This window comes from Pogona vitticeps, chromosome 15, assembly GCF_051106095.1.
Source record: "Pogona vitticeps strain Pit_001003342236 chromosome 15, PviZW2.1, whole genome shotgun sequence".
Taxonomy (NCBI): Eukaryota; Metazoa; Chordata; class Lepidosauria; order Squamata; family Agamidae; genus Pogona; species Pogona vitticeps.
Genome location: NC_135797.1, coordinates 3,288,452 through 3,309,184, shown reverse-complemented (window position 1 = coordinate 3,309,184; position 20,733 = coordinate 3,288,452). Strand labels below are relative to the sequence as shown.

At 51.1% G+C, this 20,733-nt stretch overlaps 2 protein-coding genes across 5 annotated transcripts; one reads left to right on the top strand and one right to left on the bottom strand.

Annotated features, from left to right (window-relative positions):
* Window positions 1-675: 675 nt before the first annotated feature.
* CREB3L4 (cAMP responsive element binding protein 3 like 4) lies at window positions 676-8,143 on the bottom strand. The gene is made up of 10 exons (XM_072984338.2): window positions 7,883-8,143; window positions 7,621-7,770; window positions 6,936-7,188; window positions 5,982-6,088; window positions 5,136-5,243; window positions 4,540-4,646; window positions 4,254-4,322; window positions 3,617-3,701; window positions 3,044-3,140; window positions 676-2,798 (listed from the first exon to the last, which is right to left on the bottom strand). Exons 1-10 carry the CDS (start codon window positions 8,141-8,143, stop codon window positions 2,509-2,511), a joined length of 1,527 nt encoding a protein of 508 aa, XP_072840439.2. The 3' UTR covers window positions 676-2,508.
* Window positions 8,096-16,735, top strand: SLC39A1 (solute carrier family 39 member 1). 4 transcript variants are annotated; one of them, XM_072984418.2, is made up of 4 exons: window positions 8,096-8,183; window positions 12,315-12,673; window positions 13,430-13,560; window positions 14,268-16,735. In XM_072984418.2, the coding sequence occupies exons 2-4, from the start codon at window positions 12,484-12,486 to the stop codon at window positions 14,973-14,975; spliced, it is 1,029 nt and encodes a 342-aa protein (XP_072840519.2). In that variant the 5' UTR covers window positions 8,096-8,183; window positions 12,315-12,483; the 3' UTR covers window positions 14,976-16,735. The 4 variants fall into 4 exon arrangements, with proteins under 4 accessions (XP_072840519.2, XP_072840520.2, XP_072840518.2 ...); XM_072984419.2 differs by lacking the exon at window positions 8,096-8,183 and adding an exon at window positions 8,392-8,484; XM_072984417.2 differs by lacking the exon at window positions 8,096-8,183 and adding an exon at window positions 9,228-9,384.
* Window positions 16,736-20,733: the final 3,998 nt, after the last annotated feature.

Below are 20,733 nucleotides of genomic sequence, written 5' to 3'. Positions count from 1 at the left end.
TCTGGAGGCACCTTTCGTGTAAAGAAAGGACAGGAGTGGTGGGTGTTATGTTTCTGCCTTTTTATTTGATTTTATATGACCCCCCCATATTCCCTTGCATTGGATAAATCAGTCCTTGAAAGAATATTGTTCTCATACATTGTCAGACATCTCAAGGGGGTGTAATCTTATAGTCCGGCAGAAAAGCACGATGCAGATCTTTGGAAGTCAATACAGGCAGTGTGGGATAGTAGTTGGAGCATCATCCTGGGGAGACCTAGGCTTGCTTCTTCGCTTACCTATTTTAGAATATTCCTGTCCCACTCTGTACTTCCAGATTTTGGGTGCTGCGCCTTGCCGATCCATGAAATCCGGTCCTCATCAAGTCCTGATCCGGCCCTTGGGGTTTCGTCCTATGGCCGCATCCCCAATCCTGTCACTATCATTTCATCGTTTTCTCGATTTTGCATGAGTTTGTCCTCATTTTAAGACGTTAAGGGCCCTTGGAGCTTTAAGCTAAATATATTCCATAATTTTTCATTCTGTCCACCATCGACCTATAGCTCCTCAACGCCTCGAAAATGAAAGCTTTAGCCGAAAAGAGACACCCGCACGGCAGGCAGAAATGCAGCGGGGGAAGCTTGGCAGATGGTAGCATCTCTGGGGAAAGGGGAACGCTTAACCTGTTGAATGTTGGCTTCTCTGGTTTAGAGTGCAGCTGCGAAGGAAGGAAGGAAGGAAGGAAAAAGATGATGGATGGATGGATGGATGGATGGATGGATGGATGGATGGATGGATGGAAGGTAGGTAGGTAGGTAGGTAGGTAGGTAGGTAGGAAGGTAGGTAGGTAGGTAGGTAGGTAGGTAGGTAGGTAGGTAGGTAGGTAGAAGTTTTTATAATAGTTGCTATAGCTTTACGCTGGGACTAGGGTTAAAGCTGAAGGAGGCCAGTACAAGTTGGAAAAAAGAAAAACGTAATGCCATCCTGAATTTAAAGCAAGATGTGATTCGCCCTCGTGGCATCAAAATGCATCCGTGTTCTCAAACGGATAGAGAGCAAACGAGGCAGGACACGTCTCCTGTTTCTGTACTGTGGGCGGGGGGAAGGGTGGGTTTATTGTGGTTTATTGTAAGCAGCCTGCAGGAAAAAGAATCTGGTTTTAAAAGTCTGGCTTATAAGATGGTGGTTGTGGATCGGTGCCCTGAAGTTGTTTCCGGCTCACGGCGATCCTATGAATGATTCGGTTCTCAAACGGCTTTGCTCAGCTCTTGTGAGCTCACACCTGTGGTTTCCTTGAGGGAGTCCGTCCATCTCGCCTTTCGCCTTCCTCTTTTCCTGCCGCCTTCCATTATAAGATTAATGCCTCTAAAAAGCCCCTCGCCCATCCACAGCAAACAGCCTTAGCTTCCTGACCTGGGAAACCAACCCACCGTCCCTGTTCTTTCCGTTTAAGCCTGTTGGGTCCGTTTCTTACGGCTCCTGCCGTTTTCTTCTCTCCCCCAAAACGCAGATCAAATTGAGAGCGAAATCGGAACGCGCCACCGTGGGCTGTAAAGCGGGTCTCGCTTTGGCCTCGCCTGCCCTATCGGGGCTGCTGCCTGACCCATTTCCCCTTCCCCTCCCTTCTTCGGACATGGGTAGGATTACATAACAGGCCAAGCTTAATCCCGGCTTCTTGTTTGGGGAATCCGGATTAATCGCCCATCCAGCTCAGAGAGAGGAAAGGAGGCTTTTGAAGCGGGCACTACTGAGGCTGGTGGATGGGGCCCTTTAGAAAACAAGACGGAAATTAGATGGTGTGAAAATCTCCCGGAGCACTGTTATGGATTCTGTCTAGTTTATGATGTTATTTTTATCTTATTTCTAGTTGAGTTGGCTGCATTTATTGACTATTTATCTAAAACATGCTTGAATCGAGAACATTGCCATTGAGGTAGAGCATGGAAAATAGTAACTTTTTTTTGGGGGGAGGACAGCAACGGTCAGGTGTTCTGGAGGGTAATGATCCAGATTTTTCCCAAACGCTGGGTCGACATCATCTTTGAGGGCTGGGCCTGGCCAGGAGCGAGTGCGGGAGAAGCCGAGGCGCGTGGCTCTCTCGAAGGCGAGAAATCTCAAAAAGCCCTCATCAGATCGAGGCGGGAGGAAGACGAAGCCTTCCTTACACCCCTTCGAGGGAGGCTCGGAGGCTCTGTCCTCGGACAGCAGAGACAGAGGGGTAAGCATATGGCAGCCAAACTGTAGGTTTGATGCCCAGCCTCTACACCAGGCCGTTGTGAGTTCAAGTCCAGCCCCTGTCAAGGACGCACCTCCGGTTGGGAGTTCGATTCCTCGCTGGGCCTCCTTGACAAGGGGTGGACTCGGATGATCCAGAGGGTCCCCCTTCCAGCTTCCCATGAAAATCAAAACACCCCAGAATTCCAGTCCTTTCTTGGAGATGCTTTGCGACGTGGATCGGCCTTGGAAAAATCAGGCCATCTGGGGCAAACGGTCCTCGTCGGTCGAGGATCTCCCCCGCGATCCAGGTCGCTACATCTCATCCGCGTGGCTTTGTTTTCCTGGGTCTCTGTCCCGTTCGGCCTCGTCCGGGAGGGCCGCCCGCCCTTCCTTCGGTTCCGTCTGGGATGCCTTCGGCCCCTCCGGGGCGGTGGCGTTCCTGAGGCCCCGTTCTCCGAGGACCGAGGGCTTCCTGTCGCCCGAGCCAAGGCCCTCCTGGCGCAGCTCCGTCTGAAGGACGGGCCGTTCGGGGTCGCCGGGGGCCGGGCTGGGCTCCTCCGGATCGGAAAGGCCCCCTTGGTTCAGGATGTTCCGAGAAATCACTGGGGGGGGGAGAGAAAGAAGCGTTAATCATGTTGGGGTTCTTCGTACAGCGACGGTATGACCCGTCCACTATGAAGTAGGGTATAGACTGCCTCTCTCCATTGAGGCTCCATTGAACTCTCCCTGATGTCCTCCCCGGAGAACCTGTTGCCTGTTCACTCTGCCTCTTCCTCCCTCTCCCCCTCCATCCCCTCTTTCTACCCCCCACCCGGCCCCCACCCCTTCCTCCTGGGCTATAGGGTACCTCTAGAGGGTTGGTAGCCCTCCTGGCGGATCCGGCTCCCGCCCAGCAGGGAAGTGCAGCTCGGCAGGATGAAGAGCCCAAGGGAGACGACAAGGATCTGCGAGGACGAGGGAGAAAACCAGGGGCGGCGGAAGAGTTTGATCGGCGGAGAAAATGGGTTGGGACTACCATGCCCATCCTCCCCTACCCCATTCTGGGGAGGATGGGTGTTGCAGTATTGGTGCCTTTTTCTCCCTGATCCTAATCTACACATATTTAAGACGGGTGGGCTGGGATGGGGAGTGTGTGGCCCTCCCACCCGGCACTTGGAGGCCCATCAGCCCCAGTTTTGTGCAGCCAACGCAGGACGATGGGACTCACGACCCGAGAGCATCTTGACGCCTGTGAGTTCTTCCTCACTCCAGAGCTGTTGGCCTACAAACCCCCTTGAAGCACAGTGGGTTTTCAGCCCACCCCTCCGGAAGGCGCCCCACAGAAATGGAAGACGGAGCCCCAGCGTCGGACCCACGGCCGGGATGGTGCCCCCCCCACCTCTCCCCTTCCGTTCTCCCTCCCCACCAGCACCCCAGTTACCAAGAGGCAGGAGCTGGTCTGGACGGCCTTGGTGGAGGTCTGTCTGATGAGTTTCTGAAGACTTTGCAGCTGGTCCAGAAGCGATCTGCCCAAAGAAGCCCTCGAGTCACGCCCGAGAACGAGGGTCTCCCTCCTCGGATTCTCCGACCCAGGGGTCTCTCCCTCTCCCCTCCCCTTGGACGTGGGATGCAGAGGTGCCCAGGGCCTTGTCAAAGAACCAGGGCAGAGAGCTTTGAAATGGATTTGAGAGTACGTGTGCGGACAGGCAGAGGAGAAGAAAAATAATTTCATCACAAATGAATGCGGGTCTCTCTAGCTAGAGGGAGCCTCCAGGTCCGGGAGCAGTCTACCTCTATGTATCCGCTTCCAGGATTCAGTCATTGGTCTTAGGTGGCCTTCCTGCAAGCCTCTTGCTGCCCTCTGTTAGATACTGTGGATGCAGGCATAGACAAACTCCTGGCCTGTTCCAACTGTTATTACTTATTTATTATTATTTATTTTATTTTTTTGAAGGATGCTTTCCCCTGGAATAGATCGGCGGGGGGGGGGGGGGAATAGGGACCCAGGACTCCTGGGTTCTCACACTGGCAGCAAATGCCAGGTCTGTGGGAGGGGAAAGAGGTAACTGTCAACTCACACGTGGTGTACTTCCAGTTCATGGACTTTCTTCCTCAGCTCCTGGTTTTGAGCCGAACATGCAGCCACCCTGCCGAAGGAAAAGCCAAAGCCGTTACCTTCCCCTGGATTCGAGAAAGTTACTTTTTAAAAAGGGATTCATTGCAGTTACCCATCGGAGGCCTCAAAAGCAGTCAGTTACCATTCTAGTTACAATTTTCAAAAAGTAACTCTTTACTTTCATGTGTTCTCAACAGTAGCAGAAATAGTTACCTGGTGTTACTTTATTTTAAAAGGATTATGCTCACCGGCTCTCCAGCCCATCTATGTACTCTTTCTTGCGCCGACGGCTGTCCTGAGCAGATTGTTTGTTCCGGATTTTCCTCCGAACTTTCTTCAGGATCCTTTCCTCCACCTGCGTGGAGCAAAAGAGGGAAAAGGGGGCCTCAGTAAATCCTTTCCCATGTGTACTGTCCAGGTAGTGAGCTAGACAAAGAAGGCAAAAAAAATGTCCTAGCTAAACAGATTTACAGGGACAACTGGATTCAAGACATAGACTGTAGCCGTCCTGAACCTTATGGACCTCTAGATGCTGGGGACTACACATCCCATCAGCTGTTATTGCTGATGGTAAGGGATGATGGGAGGCTGCTATGTTGAGATCCGTTCCATCCACACTGTGGAAACTTGCAGGTAGCTGACTCCGGTTTCAGCAGTGATACGAATCCATTCCAGGTTTTACTTTCTGTTCTCCCTGAGCTCTCCAAGGTGTGAACCTGTTTTGAGTATCAGGCCAACTTCAGCACCTCGGACAGCTCTTTCTTTAAAAGGCAAGCTTAAAACCTGGAGTGGATCGGCAGCCTCTCCGAAACCGGAGCCACTGTTGCTTTGCTCAAGGAGATACCTTCGTGAGGGGCAGGCCACTGCGCAGCGAGACGCCCTCTTGGCTCAGGAGCCGCTTCTCCTCATCTGTCAGGTAGAAGCCCGTCAGGTGCAGCTGCTCCGATGCATCCTGCCCAACACAGAAGCCAAATTCTGGTCGTAAACAGAGTTCTCGCCTGCCCTTTTCACCATCATCATTTGCAACCCTGTGAGACCGGTCTGTTTCTCTAAAGCTTCTTCCGCTGTTGTTCTGGATTGGCTGGCAAGAGGGCCCCCACGCATGCACAGAGTGCCTTTTCCTCCAGCCAGTCTCCAGGCCTTTGAGGGGGTTACAAACAAGCGTGAATGTTCCAGAATTTGGGGGAAAAAATTAATGGATTACATTCCCGCCCCCCAGCCAGCTTGGCCATAGGCAGGGGCTTCTGGGAGTTGTAGTAAAATAACTCTAGAAAATGTGTTTAATATGGTGAGTGTGTTTTCAGGAGATCTTAATGGCTGGGGTGCTAGTGCCCCCCTGTGGTGAAAGGAGAGAACTGAAGAGCCACCAACCAAGCCCAGTCAGGAAGCCTGTGGAAGCAATTGGCTGCTGCAGGTCATGTGATCCCCAAACCCCCTATAAAAACATCCAGGGATTTTATCGCACAGAACGAGAACTCGTCTTTCTGCCTTTGATGTTGGTCTGATAATCAAGATTTTGGTTCAAGGGCTCCTCAGCCTTTCCTGAGCCCTGAAACATCTTAATTCTTCCACACATTACTAATAAAGATTTTCTGGTTTGTGGTTTTGGACTACAGCTCCCATCATCCTCCAGGGAGCTGCGGTCCCAGAACCCCCCCTCCCCATCGGTAGATCCGTCATTCCTGCTTACCTGGTCTCTGGGGATTTCCACGGCGTGGGCTCCATTCTCGGAGAGGCTGGGAGACAGTTCGTTCATAACACAGGCTTCGGGGAGCATGGTTTGGGGTGGCCAGTTCTCTGTTGGGTTGGGAAGCCAAAGAAAGAGTCAGGGGTGAGCTTCGGGGACTGGCGGACATGATCTGAATATATGTCTTCCCTCGTCCGGAAGCAAGAAAAGAGAAACTCTTTTTTTGAGAGTTTAGAAAAGTTTTGCTTAAAAGGGAGACTACAGGTCTCACTTAACCACGGCTGCTGGGTTATTCTCGGAGCTATTGTCCAGAAAAATAATAATAACTTTAGCTAATCTCTGCCTATTTAAAGCTCGCCCAAATTGCTTCCCACCGAGGTCGGTGAGAACGACAGGGCCTTTTCGATGGTGGCCTCGTCCATTTGCAATGAATTCCCCTCCAGCGTTTATCAGGTCCCTCCTGCACTTTAATTTTGGGAATGTTTTGCAGATCCACGAAATCATGAACCAGCTTTTTCGTCAACGCTTTTCTGAGGTTGCTGGATACCAGCAAGATCCATGTTTACCCATCGTGATAGCACGATGGCATTTTATCTTGCCTGTCAATGCGCCTCTCGAATGCGGCTGGTGCCGAGGAAAGAGAAGTTCCTTTCCGAAGGCTTTGCAGGCGTTTACAAAGTTCTTCATCTTTGGGGCAGAATTAAAATAATCTGCATTCAGGGAACAGTAGAAAAGACCATTGGTCTCCACTCCTGGTTGATCTTTAGAGGTGGCCGGATGATATTGGATGGATAGAAATCAATGGCCTTTTTTTTTTCAAAACCAAATTGATTAAAACCAAAATAGGAATCCTGATTTAAAATTTTTTTAAAAATCATATTTTTAGTTCAATTTAAAAAAAAAACACACCAATTTTTAAAATTTAATCCACCCTGTCTGGGAGCCCTCCCCACTTACCAAGGGGGCTTGAGAAGGCCTGCTCTAGTGTTTCGGCTTCCTTCACAAAGCCCATGTCACAGATCACTTCATAGATGACGGTGGGGGATGGATCTGGGGCCCCCGATTCGTGGGGCAGCGGTGTGTCGGCGCAAGGATCCTCAGAGATCCCGCTGTCACTCTCGGGAGAGGCAGTCGGACCCTGTGAATCGTAAAGGTCCGGGGGGTGGATCAACAACTGCAAGAAATCCTCGGTGCCACCATCGTCTAGGTCCTGCAGAAGAAGCACGACATAAATACAGGTTTGGAGGATGTGGATTGTCGGTTTTATGTTCTGCTCTACAGCCGGGATGGCTCTCGGAGTTATTTTCATATCGGCTATTAAAAAAAAATAAAAGACAATGGAGCCTCTGCTTGCAAGCTTTCAGTTGAAAAAGTCACAGCACAAAAGGAAAGAGCGGCGCGGTGGGAAGAGGAAAATAAGGAAGCTCGGACACCGCTCCTGGAAGTGACGAGATTTCTCAATCTGGCGGAGAGGCTACTGGACGAAAAGCAAGGGGGAGGCAAAGCTCAACCGAGCTGGCTTCGGGGAGCGAGGTGGGAACTGAGGATGGCCGTTTTTTCTTTTCTTCATTCCTCCCACCCTGACGGGAAGGGCAGCTGGGTACGGCATGGCCCTCTTTTTCTGTTGCTTCTCCGAACTCACCTGCACCATGCCGGCCGGCCAGGTCTCGTAGGCGCATCCGTAAGCGTGGTCTTGAAGCGGGCAGCTGAGTTTGGGGTCGGTGGTGGAGACGTTTTCGTCCTGGCCTTCGAAGAGGACATCCAGAAAAGGGGAGCAGCTCGGCTCCATGATCTGGATGGGGATACACAGACCAGAATTTTAACTTGGTAACTCCCCCCCCCCTTGCAGGCCTTTAGGATTTCAGATCCTCTCCCCCAGGAGCCCATCCTTCCTTGATGCTTACCTTTCCTGTATCTGGGGCAGAGGGGTTCCCGTCTCCCCAGGCACCTGTTCTGCACCCAGCCTGCAGGGAACCAGGAAGCTCCAGAGCGGCTGTTGTCCAGGATCCTGGCATCCTGGATCCACCTGGCCAAAGACCCACCCACAGGCCTCCGAGGGACCAATGGGAAAGAGGCCCGAGGGCGGCCAGGTAAACTGGCACACCTGTCTGGGCCAAGAGCCAGGACATTAAAGCGCAGTCGCCTGCATCGCCCCTTGGGTGCATTTTCACTCCAGGGGACAGGCTTTTAAAAATTCAGGAACAGGTAGGTCTGGGGCAATGAAGCCAAGAAAACATTCTGTTTCGTATTTATGGGTTTGTTACAGTACATGAACGCCCTGCCGTGTTGTTTTATTTTTTTTCAATTTTGTTCTGAGCTGCCTTGACTCCCAGGTGGGGGAGAAAGGCTGGAAGGGAAGGAAAATCAGAGAGTTGAAACAACAACAACAAAACAGTTCCTGGGATTTTTGAAAAGGGCCTGGTTTCATCTCTCTGAGCGTCTCAGATAAAAAGCTGAAGCCCAAACTAAGTTGTATACAAAATGTTTGGACTTCTTATATTTTAAGGTTACTTTGTAGCCATGAAATATTACTGTTTATATTTTAAGGTTAGTTTGTAGCCATGAAATGTTACTTTTAAAAAGCATATTTTAAGGTGCCACATTATTGTGTTTTATTTTTGTATTTTATTTTTATTAGGGGCCTTTTTTGTGTTTTTTTCTTCTTTTGTCAGGACTGCCCAACCCAATATAACTGCATTTAATTACTCCGTTACGTTTCAGTTCCATGTTTATTTCTGCCTCCTTTACAGATTATTGTATATATTTGTGTGTGTGTGTGTGTCTGGGGTGTCTTTTAATTGTATCGTTGAATGCAAAAATGTGTGAGAAGTGATTTTTAACAAACTTGGAAAAGAAAAAAAATGTTTCTAGATCTTTCTGCTCTTTTAATTTATTTTTAACCATCATCATCATCATCATCATCATCCTGGAACTGCTGATCTGGAAAGGGCCCTATGGATGGCAAGCCTTGCTTGTTGTTATACGTACTTGTTGTGTAAACAAACAAACATAAAAACTCCACTTCCCCAAAGCTAAATGGGGGGGATATAAAGAGTTAATAATCGGCGCTTCGTTATTGGCTCAGAGCCGCCGCTAATCAACCAGCCGCCCTTCCCTTTCCCGTGTCCCCATTGGCTGACAAAGCTTGCGGGCGGCTTCTCTATCTCCCCGCCCACTTTGGAACGTCCAGACACTGGCCGGTTCCCAATTGGCTAAGGGAGCGCCTCTCATCTCCGCTGCGCCCCGCCCCTTTCGAACGCTCAGCAAACAAGGCCCTGCTTCCTATTGGCCGGGCGCCTCCTTGTTTCTTTCCCCTCTTTCTTTGTTAAAACTTCCCCGCCTTCGCTCCGCCCCTTTGGAACGTCCGAACAGGCTCGACGCGCGTTCGGGGTCCGCCCGGGGGGAGGTGAGTTGCGTGATCCAGGATCGGGCCCGGAGAAGGGGGAAGCAGGATCGGGCCCTTGGCTTTTAGGGGAGAGGGCGGCCACGTGGCCGCCCCTAGAAAGGGAAAACTGGGCCGGGAGGAAGTCCCATTGACTTCCATGAGACTTACTCCCAGGTAAATGTCAGCCTAGGGTCGGTCGCCCCAGTTTCGGGGAAAAAAACGAGCAAGAGGGTCCCAGGAGCAACGAGAATCTAATTAAATTTAAAAAACTGTCGGTTTGCTCTAACTACAGTTCCACTCATCCCCAGACTGGATGGGGGATAATGGGAGTGGGAACTTCCCTTGCCTGGCTGGAGGTAAGGGGAGTAAGGAACTCATCTGGAGGGGACGGCTCGCTAAACTACAGCTCCTATCATCCCCTTACTGGCTGGGCGTGGGACCCCACCCAGGGGAGGGGGCCCGGTTGAAGGAGGATGATTGTTGTTATCCAAACACGGAGGACTTAGCCTGCAGAGGAGACAGAGAGGTAGAGCTCTCGGTGGGTGTTTTAAATTCGTTTTCTTGACATGTCAGAGCTGGGGGCCATCCCATAATATGGGGGACAAGGTAACCCTCCTCCTGGGTTAAAACAAGCTTGGCAAAGGGGGGTGTTCCCATAATCCCCCCCCGAAGGGACACCGTTGTTGGACCACTGAACTTGGGGGCTGGCGTCTCTGTGGGCCAGATTCTGACCTGGGTGGGCCATATCAGACTGTGAACCCAGAGCTTGGCCAGTGGAACTCCCAGCCACAAGGTGTGATGCTTACCCCTGTTCCCATAGCTTTTGAATGGAGATGAGGCAGCAAGGGGAGGGGAAATCAGTGTTACGGATCGTGACAACCATGGGAATTCTGTGCATATTTACCTGGATGTAAGCCCCATGCGATTCAATGGGGTTTCTTCCCCAGTTGGTATGTATGGGGCACTCTGACAACTAGACTCATTGTCTGATCCATAGCTAAGGAATGTACATTTTGGGGACCTTACAACACCCATAATTCTATACTGGTAGGGATTATGGGAACTGTAGTCTGCCAGAGTTGACTTTTTCCAAGTGCTGATGTGATCTAGGGGGAAATGGTTTAATTTGTTCATTTAATATATGATTTATTTTAAACACTTTCTACTGGAAGGGGGTGCAGGTTTATGTCTTGGGAATTCCAAGTGCCAGCACCTCGCAGACAGCCTGGGGCCTGGTGCATTGTGGGGGTTGTAGTCCAAAACATTTTCACCCCTGTATTTATTCCCCTGCCTTTCACATCTGGGAAAAAAAAGAGAGACACGATTCTTGGTTAAAAATATCAAGAGTAAGGGACATGAAACCATATGTTGTGGTGATGGCATTAAATGCACGTCAGGGTATAAACTCTTAATCTTCTGGGCCACTTGATCCTCTGTGTTGTTCGGAGTTCGAATCCTGGCTGTGCCTTCCAGGAGAAGAATCGGCACGCGTGGCCGTGGGTAAACTGCGCAAATCGGACATCTCCCCAGAAGAATGGAACTTCTGAGTACCTTTACTTCCAAAACCTGAAAAAGGTTTTGGAAGTAAAAAAAAAAATCAGAATTAACTGGACAGCCTATGGCGATTGTCACTGTTATTATTATTCCGTTAGCAAATGTCTAACTTTGAAGAGATTTTAATGGTCCCTGGCACCAGCCAAGAAGAAGAGAGCGATCCGCCCATGGTGTGCCACCAAACGGCTCCTCATAGGCACGCTGGCGTTGCCGAATGAGGCATGACGCGGAGCTCTGTGGCCCCCGGCAGCTTGCGCTGTTTGCCTCTAAAACCCAAGCCAGCCTAGAGTCCGTGGCAGCTCTCCTCTCCCTTCTTTCTGCTCCGAGGAGGCAGGGAAGAGTCAAAAGGGGAGGGGAAGGAAGGGGGCGCTGGATTTCCTGGAATCCGTGGGCTTGGATGAATCACTGGCTCAGTGACGGGCGCCTTCGAAGTTCCCAGCAAAGAGGTCAAGGGTGACTGGTCTGTGTTACGGTCGCCAGAGATCGGGGGACAGTTCAGAGAGAGGGTCGAAAAGGGTGGCCATTAGAAGGCAAAAATCCTTGTAGGCTGTGGTTCCCGTTCTTGTTTATCTAGATTTATTGCCACCTCCCACCTCTCCCCCTTTTCTTTTCCTGGAACTCGCCATACTGGGGATTAAGCACATAGTGGCGCCAAGAAATTATTTAGACAGATCGCCAGCTCCGTTGGGCCGATTTCTAAGGTCTTTGACTCCTTAAGCTTCTTTAGAAACTGGGGTTCAAGCCGACTCCGTCGCCCATCAGCCCCAGCCAGCCGGGCCAGGGGGTGAGAAGAGGGTGCCTTGCTGGGCGATTTCATTATTTTTCTGAGCGTCATCGTCAGCATATATTCATTGCGGTAATATATGAATGTGCGTGTTTGTATGAAATATAGGTTTTTTTGGAATAACGCTACATAGTTCTGGAATGATGAAATGGATCGCTCAAAATCCTGTGTTTATTGCAATAAGTGGAGACAAAGTGATCGGGAAAAAGAGTGAACGGCTACGTAACGCAGGTTGAAAAGCGACGCGGCTCAGTTCAACTAATACGTAAGATGGGGTACAAAGCAACATCCTTCAGTTAAAAGGAACAAGTAACGTAGGTTAAAAAGCGACGCCATTCTATTAAACTAAGAGATAAGGTAGTATATATAGTGAACTCATTGAGTTAAGCAGACATGTAACATAGGTTGAAAAGCGACGCCATGCAGTTTACTAACTAACGGTTAGTTGAGCATCTCCTGTGACATTTCTGGTTTGCCTCTTTTTAAAAAGCTGTCAAATGAAATCTGTTTAGGGTAACTCTGGATCTCAAAACGACCCTGTCTTCTGAATTTGGTTTCAGGCAGGGGCCCCGTTGAATCCCGCCTTGTGAAATTCCCATTTTCCACCCTCCAGATCTGCTTCCGGCTGCGTTCGGACCGAGAAAGACTGCAAAAAGGCCGCCCCGGGGAGCGAGCCGTCGGAAGGATCGGCCCACCGCCTCGCCACCCTCCCCACGCTCTGAAAAGGAAGGACCCAAGCAGGTTTCAACTGGGCGCTGGGTTCGAGACACGGCTCCGGAGCGATGGCTGAGCTCTTGGGCCAGGAAGTGGAGCTTGAACACCTGGTGTGGGAGCCGTACACCCAGGCGGCGCCTCTCCGCTCCGCCACGGGCTTAGCGGTGAAGCTGGGCTGCCTGGCGTTGCTGCTGGTCGTGACTCTCATCTGTGGCTTCCTCCCGGTCTGGGTCTTCCGTCGGCCGCCGGCCGCCACAGGTTCGTCAGATACCACTAGCCACTTCCTTCACTTCCTCCAGTGGATTCCCCCACTTGATCCCCAGCTTCCTTCTGGAGCGTGCTCTGGATCTGGCAGACTACAACTCCCATCATCCCCCAGCATTAGAGGACGATGGTTGCTGTAGTATTGAGGCCTTTGTTTTCATTTTTAATCGCCTTTTTTTTTAACCCCCCACCTTTCCCATTTAAACCCAAAAGTACCCCTTCAAGGTAGGCTGCCGGCTTCAACTCTTACAGAGTAGTCCCTTTCTCCGTCGGAACTCGAACCCAGCTCTCCCTGGTCCCCATCCGGCACTGTTAATCGCTGACCCCATAGGCTCTCCAGCGTAATTTGCTCCCGATTGGGAGTTCTTTGCTTTATTGAGAGCACATCTGCTCAGCCCCCCCCCATCCCCCTGCATCCAGAAAAGTAGTTTTATAATAGTTGTCCAACTAACTCTAAAATACCAAATTTGGTTCTGGGGTCTGGTGGTTAATTCATTTGGCTGCAATCCTCTAACCAATTGTGAAAGTAAGATCCATTGAGTTCTTTTAAGGAGTTAGTTCTAAATAGAAGATCAAACTGTTCGTCTTCAATTTATGTGGGGGGTAAAAGAATCCCGCCCCCCCAAAAAACCCAGTGAGAATTAACTCCTGAAAGTGTGGAGGTTGTATTGCATTGTTCATCTGTCTGATTTAATGGATTTAGATATTGCAGCTTTAAAAATATCGACACCCCTGGTGTCTCTTCGGCAGGGTCCCGAAGGAAGCTTTTAAGCCTGGTGAGCTGTTTTGCTGGCGGAGTCTTCCTCGCCACTTGTCTCCTGGACCTGATTCCCGATTACCTGGCCGGTATTAACGAGGCCCTTGACGAGCTGAGAGTCACGGTGAGTGGGACGGGTCAGAACCGAAGGATCTAAAGAGATCCGGCGCTTCTGGCTTATAAGAACATAGAGGGCAGGTCATAGCGCGTCTCCTCTTGAATACTGTAAGACTCAGAATTTGGGGAAATTATGGAGTTGTTTTTAAAAATCCTACAACGATGGGCATGCCAGACCGGATGAGATGGGAAGCCTAGCCAGCACAGCCTGTGGTGAAGGATGATAGGTTTGGTAGTATCAGGGTATCTGGAAGCCTTCCCCTCCCATGCCGATCCTTGTGAGTTGGGGTGCCGGTGAAATAGACCGATATTTGAAACAACCATGGATAAAATTTTTCTTCTGTTAACTACAGCCGAACTTTCTGGGTTTTTTTAATTCAATATTTTCAGGCAGCAATTAAGGAAATCCTCGAGATACTTGATCTCGCAGATGGGGGCGGGATCCTGATGGATTTACTTTGCAAGCCAGAAGGATTCCCCCTTGTAATGTGAGCCAAAACTGGGCGAATCCTTCTGAAAGAGGCCAAGACAAGCTCGTTCTGATCACTGGATGTAATTTTAGAAGCAAGAGTCAAGGATGGTCATAAAGCCATGTTATTGTCTTTCGTAGAAATGCAAGGGAGGATTTAAAAAATCCGATGGCTTGATTCTGACTCTCCTCCTGTTTTGTTTTTTTTTTCTCTCTCTCTCTTTTCTTTCTCCTCCTCCGGGCAGCTGCACTTCCCCCTGCAAGAGTTTATCCTGGCGATGGGCTTCTTTTTGGTCCTGATCATGGAGCAGATCGTGTTGGCCTACAAGGATCCTTCGGGCTCCCTCGAGGAGACCGAGGCCCTCCTGGGCTCGGGTTCCCACCCGTCGGCCGCCGGCCAGGCGCGCGGCTGGCCCGACGGCCCCTCGCCCCCCCAGACCCCGCCTCGGCTGCCGACGGCCGGCGAGCGGCCCCACGTCCACGTGGATGTCAACGCCCACTCGGCCGTCCGCTCCGGGGTGCTGCTGCTGGCCCTCTCGCTCCACGCTGTCTTCGAGGGGCTGGCCGTGGGGCTGCAAGAGGAGAGCGGCCGGGCGCTGGAGATCGCTTTGGCCTTGCTGATCCACAAAGGGGTCATCGCCTTCAGTCTGTGCCTCAAGCTTCTGCAGGGCCGGCTGCGGCCGCGGGCCGTGGCGGGCTGCCTGGTCCTCTTCTCCGCCATGTCGCCGCTCGGCATCGGCCTGGGGGTGGCGCTTACGGAGACCCCCATGGCCCCGCTCCACCGCCTCTCCCGCAGCGTCCTGGAGGGCTTGGCCACCGGGACCTTCGTCTACATCACCTTCCTTGAGATCCTGCCCCACGAACTCGCCTCCTCCGAGCAACGGATCCTGAAGCTCATCGCCCTCCTGGCAGGCTTCGCCCTCGTCACCAGCATCCTCTTTTTGAAGATCTGAAGCGGGGCGCCCTGTGTGTGCGTGCGTGGGTGAGGTCTGGACGCGGAAGGAAAGATTTGTGCCCCTTTATCCGGGTCTCGTGGCTGACCCATAAAACCCAGCCCCCTTGCCTCGGAGGTTGGGGTCTCCCTTATAACAGCAAGGCAAGCCTGGGTGTCTTACCAGTATGGACCACAACTCCCATCATTCCCAGACCACCGAGCCGCTGCACAGAGAATGCCTGCACTCGGAGGCAGTGGATCTGTCCATGAGGCCTTGGGGGGGGGCTGTCACTGCTCCCCAGTGGGGCACCTCTAAAACAAATCAGCCCCTTCCAGATCTCCTTGCAGGGGTGGGTGGGCCAGAAATGCAGATTCCCCTCATGCTAGGATCTCGAAATTGATTTTTTTAAAAAATTGCACTTCGTTGGAACGAGGCTGCGGCTCCTGGGTTTTTTTTTTTTAAAAAAACACGACCCGCCAGACTCCCCGAGGGTCCGAACTCTTTACGGCTCAGCCGACATCTCCTGCAGGATTGAACCCAGCAGCAAAATCTGGGTCTTTGCGTTTTCTTGGAAGAATTGCTCCCCTTTTTTCCCTGGGATTTGCTCCCCTCGTCCTTTTTGTTTTTTAGACCTCCGCTTACGACGTGCCAAGGCTTCTCTCGTTCCGAACGAGGGTTCCCGTGTCGGGGTGACTCGAACACCCCAGAATGGCTTGCCTGTGTGGCCCGTAGCGCGGGGAGCGATTTGACAATGGGGGGGGGGGAATCACGGTTTTAAAACGGAGATTTTTTCATGTTTACAGATCTCTGTGTGTGTGTGTGTGTGCCAAGTTTCTGGTGCCAAAATATTATGGATTTTTAGTGCCGCCTCGTCCTCCTCTTGGCAGGCAGGCAGGCTTCTTACCTTAATCCTTGCAGTGCCTTGAATATTTTTTTAAAGGATTCCGGACGAGTAGATCGTACGGAGCGAAAAAGTGTGTTTTTCTGCACCGCCTGCTTTTTGGATCCAGAGTTGCAAAGTTGTTCGTTGCTGTGGCGCAGAGCCTCCGGAAGGGGTTGAGGCGGGAGACGGCTATGGTGAACGAGCGGCGTGGATGAAATTCTCACGGCAGACATCAAAAACCCTAAATTATTCAGCCGAGAAACCCCGAGCGCTTTATTGGACAGAGTTGGCTTGAAGGCCGAAAGGGAGGACGTTTTAAGGCTGGCGTCTTTTCTGCTTCTTCCTGCTGCAGAGGAGGGGGGAAAAAAACATCCATTCTCAAACGGGACGGTTTTCCGGGCCAGATCTTGGAAAAGGTTTGAAGTCAGACGGAAACCCATTGTTGGCTTAAATTTGGACCGTCGGCCGTCCGGGCTGCGCTTCTTGCCGTTCTTCTCCCTGGGCTTTTCGGCATTCGTGAACAGCTCGGGCCAGGCTGGGGATCCGTTCTGGAGCCCCACGACCAACCTGGAAAAATGAAGGATGCCAAAACACCGCGAGATACGAAACCGGAAGCGGCACATGCTCCATTTTGGGTGGCCACGGGGATGTGTGGGTGCGTTTTGCGTTTCATGGTGCAAAGGGAACCCACTTGACGGAGCAAGTCCCACGGTCCAGGAGGGCAACCGTAGCGTTTTACTCCACGCCATGCTAAACCGGCCACTCCCCGGGTTTCCGTGGACAGCCTGAGTCAATGCAACAGCTAATCCAACTGCCACTGAGGGGTAAACCGTGGCTTTGTGGCTCACGTGGAGTCCCATCCCAGTTCCGTGGGGCATCCTTGCGCCTTATTTTTTTTTAAACAAAAAAGGTATTTTAGGTATCCATTCCTACCGCTAGGTCCGAAGAACTACGCCACCCTCTGCTTCAGTCCGTTTTGGGTTTGAACCAAACCGTAATGAGCTGGAAATGCGTTAAGATGTGGAAAACACCCAGAGTTGTTTTTTTTTAACTGCTTTTTTAATTGAAAAATAAAGTTTTGCGTTCCTTGTCAACTTTCCCTGGTGTTGGGTGGACTCCCGTTCTCATCCGCTGAAGTCAGGGCGTGATGGGGGTTGTAGTCCGAGAGCATCCGGAGCGCACCCTTGTGGGGAGGGCTCACCCGTGGATTGAAAGCCAGCGGCTCTTGGATGGGGCTGCCCCACTGATTGGGAAAAATGTATTTTTGGAGGCCGGGTTTTGATTGCTTTTTGACTTTGGGGGGGGGGGAACTTGCGTCTTTTCTTCCGAACGGCCCGTTTCCTGCCTCTCAGACGCCCACGAGGTGAGCCTTTTCTCTCTCTTTTTTTTCCACGCGTCGGGTGGAAACGAAAGCAGTTCCTCTCCGGAGTGCAGGTTCTCAAATATCAATTGCTCTAAAGAGGAAATAATTGCCCCGTTTTCGTTTGTGTGGGTTTTTTTTAAAACAAACTTCTCTGCCTTTATAGCGCTGGTTCCCTGTCCGATTTCAGGCGCTCTTGCCCGGCCCAAATATAAATTCCTCCACATGGCAGGCGTTTGGGAGATATAGCAGAAATGTCCGGAGGATGATGTCCTGGGAAAGGAGGCATGACCATCTAGAGAGGACACAGCCGTTGTGCTGATTTTTTTGAAACAGATTTTGGAGGGAGCAGGCGATGGATGGGCCCCCGTTGGCTTCTTTAGCCCGCGTTCCCTCTGGGCATTTCGGCCTCCAGTGCCTAGCAGCCCCAGCTGACGTGCTCAGGAAGGGCTCTTGGCCAGGGGATGATGGGACTTGGAGTCTACCCTCAGGCAAGCGAACCCAAATCGGGGTGGGTGACTGGGCTGGAGAACTTGTGTAGAGGGGAGGTAAGGGTGGAACGAGTGATCTGCCCTAGAGTATGGTCTTGGTTTGAGTTAGTCATTCATTCCCAAGTTTCTAGCCCTTGTGAGGTTGGGAAGAATGGCTAAGCCCGAGCTTAAGGAGGGAGGCTGGGCATGGTTTTTAGCGCAGGCTTCCAGCGATCAACGGGGGATCAGTGGCCCTTCTCCTCTCCAAGGCCGAGAGAATGGCTGTTACGAATAATTGCTGGAGGGGTTTTGTTTTCGTAGGGGACGATGGGCTCCTTGACCCCTGTTCTCGGGTCCAGGTTGATCCAGTGGTGGGGATCTGCTTTGTGGAAAAAAGCCTGATTCAGCCGAGGAACCCTGGGCTGAATAGAGCTTCAGCCAGCACCGGTGGTGAAAGGATGATGGGCTTCGTAGGCCAACAACTCTAGGACATGTTACCCATCAATGGCATAAAAAGTGCCCCTCCCCACAACCGGGTGATGCTGTGTGGCTGGGCCGAAATTCAGTGTCGCCCTTTAAAGCCAGCGTTCGGATCTCTGAAGCTCAGCGCGGCCGCCCACGAGCCGTCCTCCTGAACTGCCTCCCAAAGCCGGGTTTTGAGGTCCACGGCTACGTGCGCTCCTCGGCTTAACAGTGTCCCAGCTCATGTGCTTGGCAGGCAGATGGGGGAGTCTGCCTCTCCGCAGCTCAGCCGGGCGGGATCGGCCTTCCATCCCTGTTCTCCTGCTCCCGATCCACTCATTTTCTGGCGTCCCCGGAGCAAATCCCTGGCCTTTAATCTCTTAATGCCGCTTGCAAACGCTCCCGGCGGGCACGTTTCTGGAAGCCTCGTCCCTCTTGTTTTTCACAGTTCTGCCCGGCCGGTGCCGGCGATGGCCGATGGCTGGTGGAGAGCCAAGCCGCCTCGTTCCTCCTGCTCTGGTCTTCCGTCCTTCTGTTGTTTTGTGACCTCTAAAAGGTAAAATGCACAGACCCATTCTTCGGGAGGTCGCTCGGGGCTGCTTCCAGAAGGGTGGCACCAGGGCAGTGGGTTCGGGCCGTCAGCCTTTTTTAAAAACCCCTTGCTGCCTCGGCTTCCATCTCGTCCAAACCCTTTGCACGGACCCGCTCCGGGTTGCGTGCGTGCGCGTTTCCTTCCCACGCTCGGCCGCCAGCACACGGTGGGGATGCTTCTGGAGGACACCCGCCAGATGGACAGGCCCTACGTGACACAATCATGCGACAGATGTGGGTTTAAAAGACAGCACCCCTCGGCACGTGCGGTCTCGCGGCTACGTGCTCGGCCGTGTCCGGGGAAGATTTTTGGACCGGGTTGGTAATCGTCCGTTGAACTATCCTTGCCTCCTGCTTTAATCCTTTGCTGCTGCGTGGCTCTGTGAAGGCTGGAGGGTGGCAATGGTTGGGCCCCTCTCCACGAAACCACTATCGGTTGTCAAATCGTCATCATCTTAGAACTGCAGAGCTAGAAGGGGCCCAATGGATCATCGAGTCCAGCCCGTCAAAGAAGTACAATGGGAAACCGAACTCTTGACCAGTATCTAAGCCCTTGAGGTATCGTATAGTCCAAAGCTGAATAGTGTTGATAGCATGTGAAGATGATGAAGGAACATGTTGAATCTTGGCCTGATTAAAATTAAGAATGAAGTTTGTCCTCCAGGTCACACCGAGCATCCTTGGGATTGAATAAGACCATTATAAGAGCCAGGAGCCTTTGTGTGTCTGTCTTTTTCCTCTGCCCTCCTCTGCTCTTCTTCTTCGTGTGCTTTGTCTTAAAGCCAAAAGGGTTGGGCGTCACCTTTCAAGACAAGAATCTGAGGACATTTTAATGGGGAGTGGGGGTTCTGTTTGCCATCTTGGCAGTGTAGCGTAGCAGGAAGACAACTTCATCCTCCATGGACATGGGGACTTGAGGATGATGGTCCAATCCAGCTGGGCAGCAAAACCAATGAATGACTGGACTGGGTGAAGGTCTCCATGAAGGGTGGAGACTGTACCTCTGTGGTTCTTGTGGTCTCCTGGGCAATTTGGTCCCTGAAGTGCTGGATAGCTTAGGTTTCTGGAGGTTGGGAGTTCGATTCCCTACGGCGGCTCTTTGTCTCGATGATCCACAGGGTCCCCTCCAGCTCTCCAGTTCAAAAGTGATTATTATTATACCAGCCAATGGTGAAATCTTACTTTCCAAAGCTCACACCACTGCATGCAACCAACCCATTATATTTTCTTTTATCCGCCGGCTCTTTTACAATCATCACGGAGCAGCTGCCAGCTCTTCTTCCTTCATTTCTAAAAAAATCAACAAGATCTTTATTTTACACAACCCTTTTGCTGCTGTTCTTCACTGTTCACAGAAGTCTTGTGTCTTTCGTGCGTCCGTAGGCGGAGAGCCTTGGCAGACGTTTTTGCGGCTTGTTAGGGGAAAAATAAAGACTGAGTGGGCAGAAAAAGACACCCGATTTCTTCGGATCAGTTTTTTTTTTCTTTAACTGTGCTGATCTGACCAGATCCTTATAACTTAAATGGCTCTCGAGTAAGTAGGTTCAGATTTTGCATTTTTCCAAGCGCGACCTGTGTCACTATAATTTTTTTGACTCGCAATGACTTTACAATTGATTGTTTTTTAATATAGTGAAAATGACAATTTTAAATTTTTCCCCATTCATTCATTCTATTTATTTATTTAAAATATTTTTATGCCACCGTTTTCCATCAAAAGGACTCAAGGTGGCTTACGTCATTCAAAGACATTTAAAAGCGAAACAGGAAGCAGGCAAATATTTTTAAAAATAATCACATACATTTTCTCAACCATTTTTGAGGACCGTTACTTAAATATTTAAAAGTTAATTTTTTGAAAAAAAAATCTATTTAAAAAAAGAAATTATCTAAAAAAAAAGAAATTAAGTGGAAAGCCCTTTGTACATGCTCAGAGAAGCACGCGCTGTACATTTAAACTCCCTAAAAGGAAGGGGGGGAAAGAGACTTTTACGGCGGGGGGGAGCTCTC

What these genes read in the sequence shown, in the direction of transcription:
- SLC39A1 (XM_072984418.2), top strand. Translation starts at nt 12,484, where the DNA reads ATGGCTGAGCTCTTGGGCCAGGAAGTGGAGCTTGAACACCTGGTGTGG. An exon ending in TCGGCCGCCGGCCGCCACAG is followed by an intron (nt 12,674 to 13,429) that starts GTTCGTCAGATA and finishes TCTCTTCGGCAG; the next exon opens with GGTCCCGAAGGAAGCTTTTA. An exon ending in TTGACGAGCTGAGAGTCACG is followed by an intron (nt 13,561 to 14,267) that starts GTGAGTGGGACG and finishes TCCTCCGGGCAG; the next exon opens with CTGCACTTCCCCCTGCAAGA.
- CREB3L4 (XM_072984338.2), bottom strand. Translation starts at nt 8,143, where the DNA reads ATGCACCCAAGGGGCGATGCAGGCGACTGCGCTTTAATGTCCTGGCTC. An exon ending in CTGCCCCAGATACAGGAAAG is followed by an intron (nt 7,771 to 7,882) that starts GTAAGCATCAAG and finishes ATCCCCATCCAG; the next exon opens with ATCATGGAGCCGAGCTGCTC. An exon ending in GGGCTACCAACCCTCTAGAG is followed by an intron (nt 2,799 to 3,043) that starts GTACCCTATAGC and finishes TCCCCCCCCCAG; the next exon opens with TGATTTCTCGGAACATCCTG.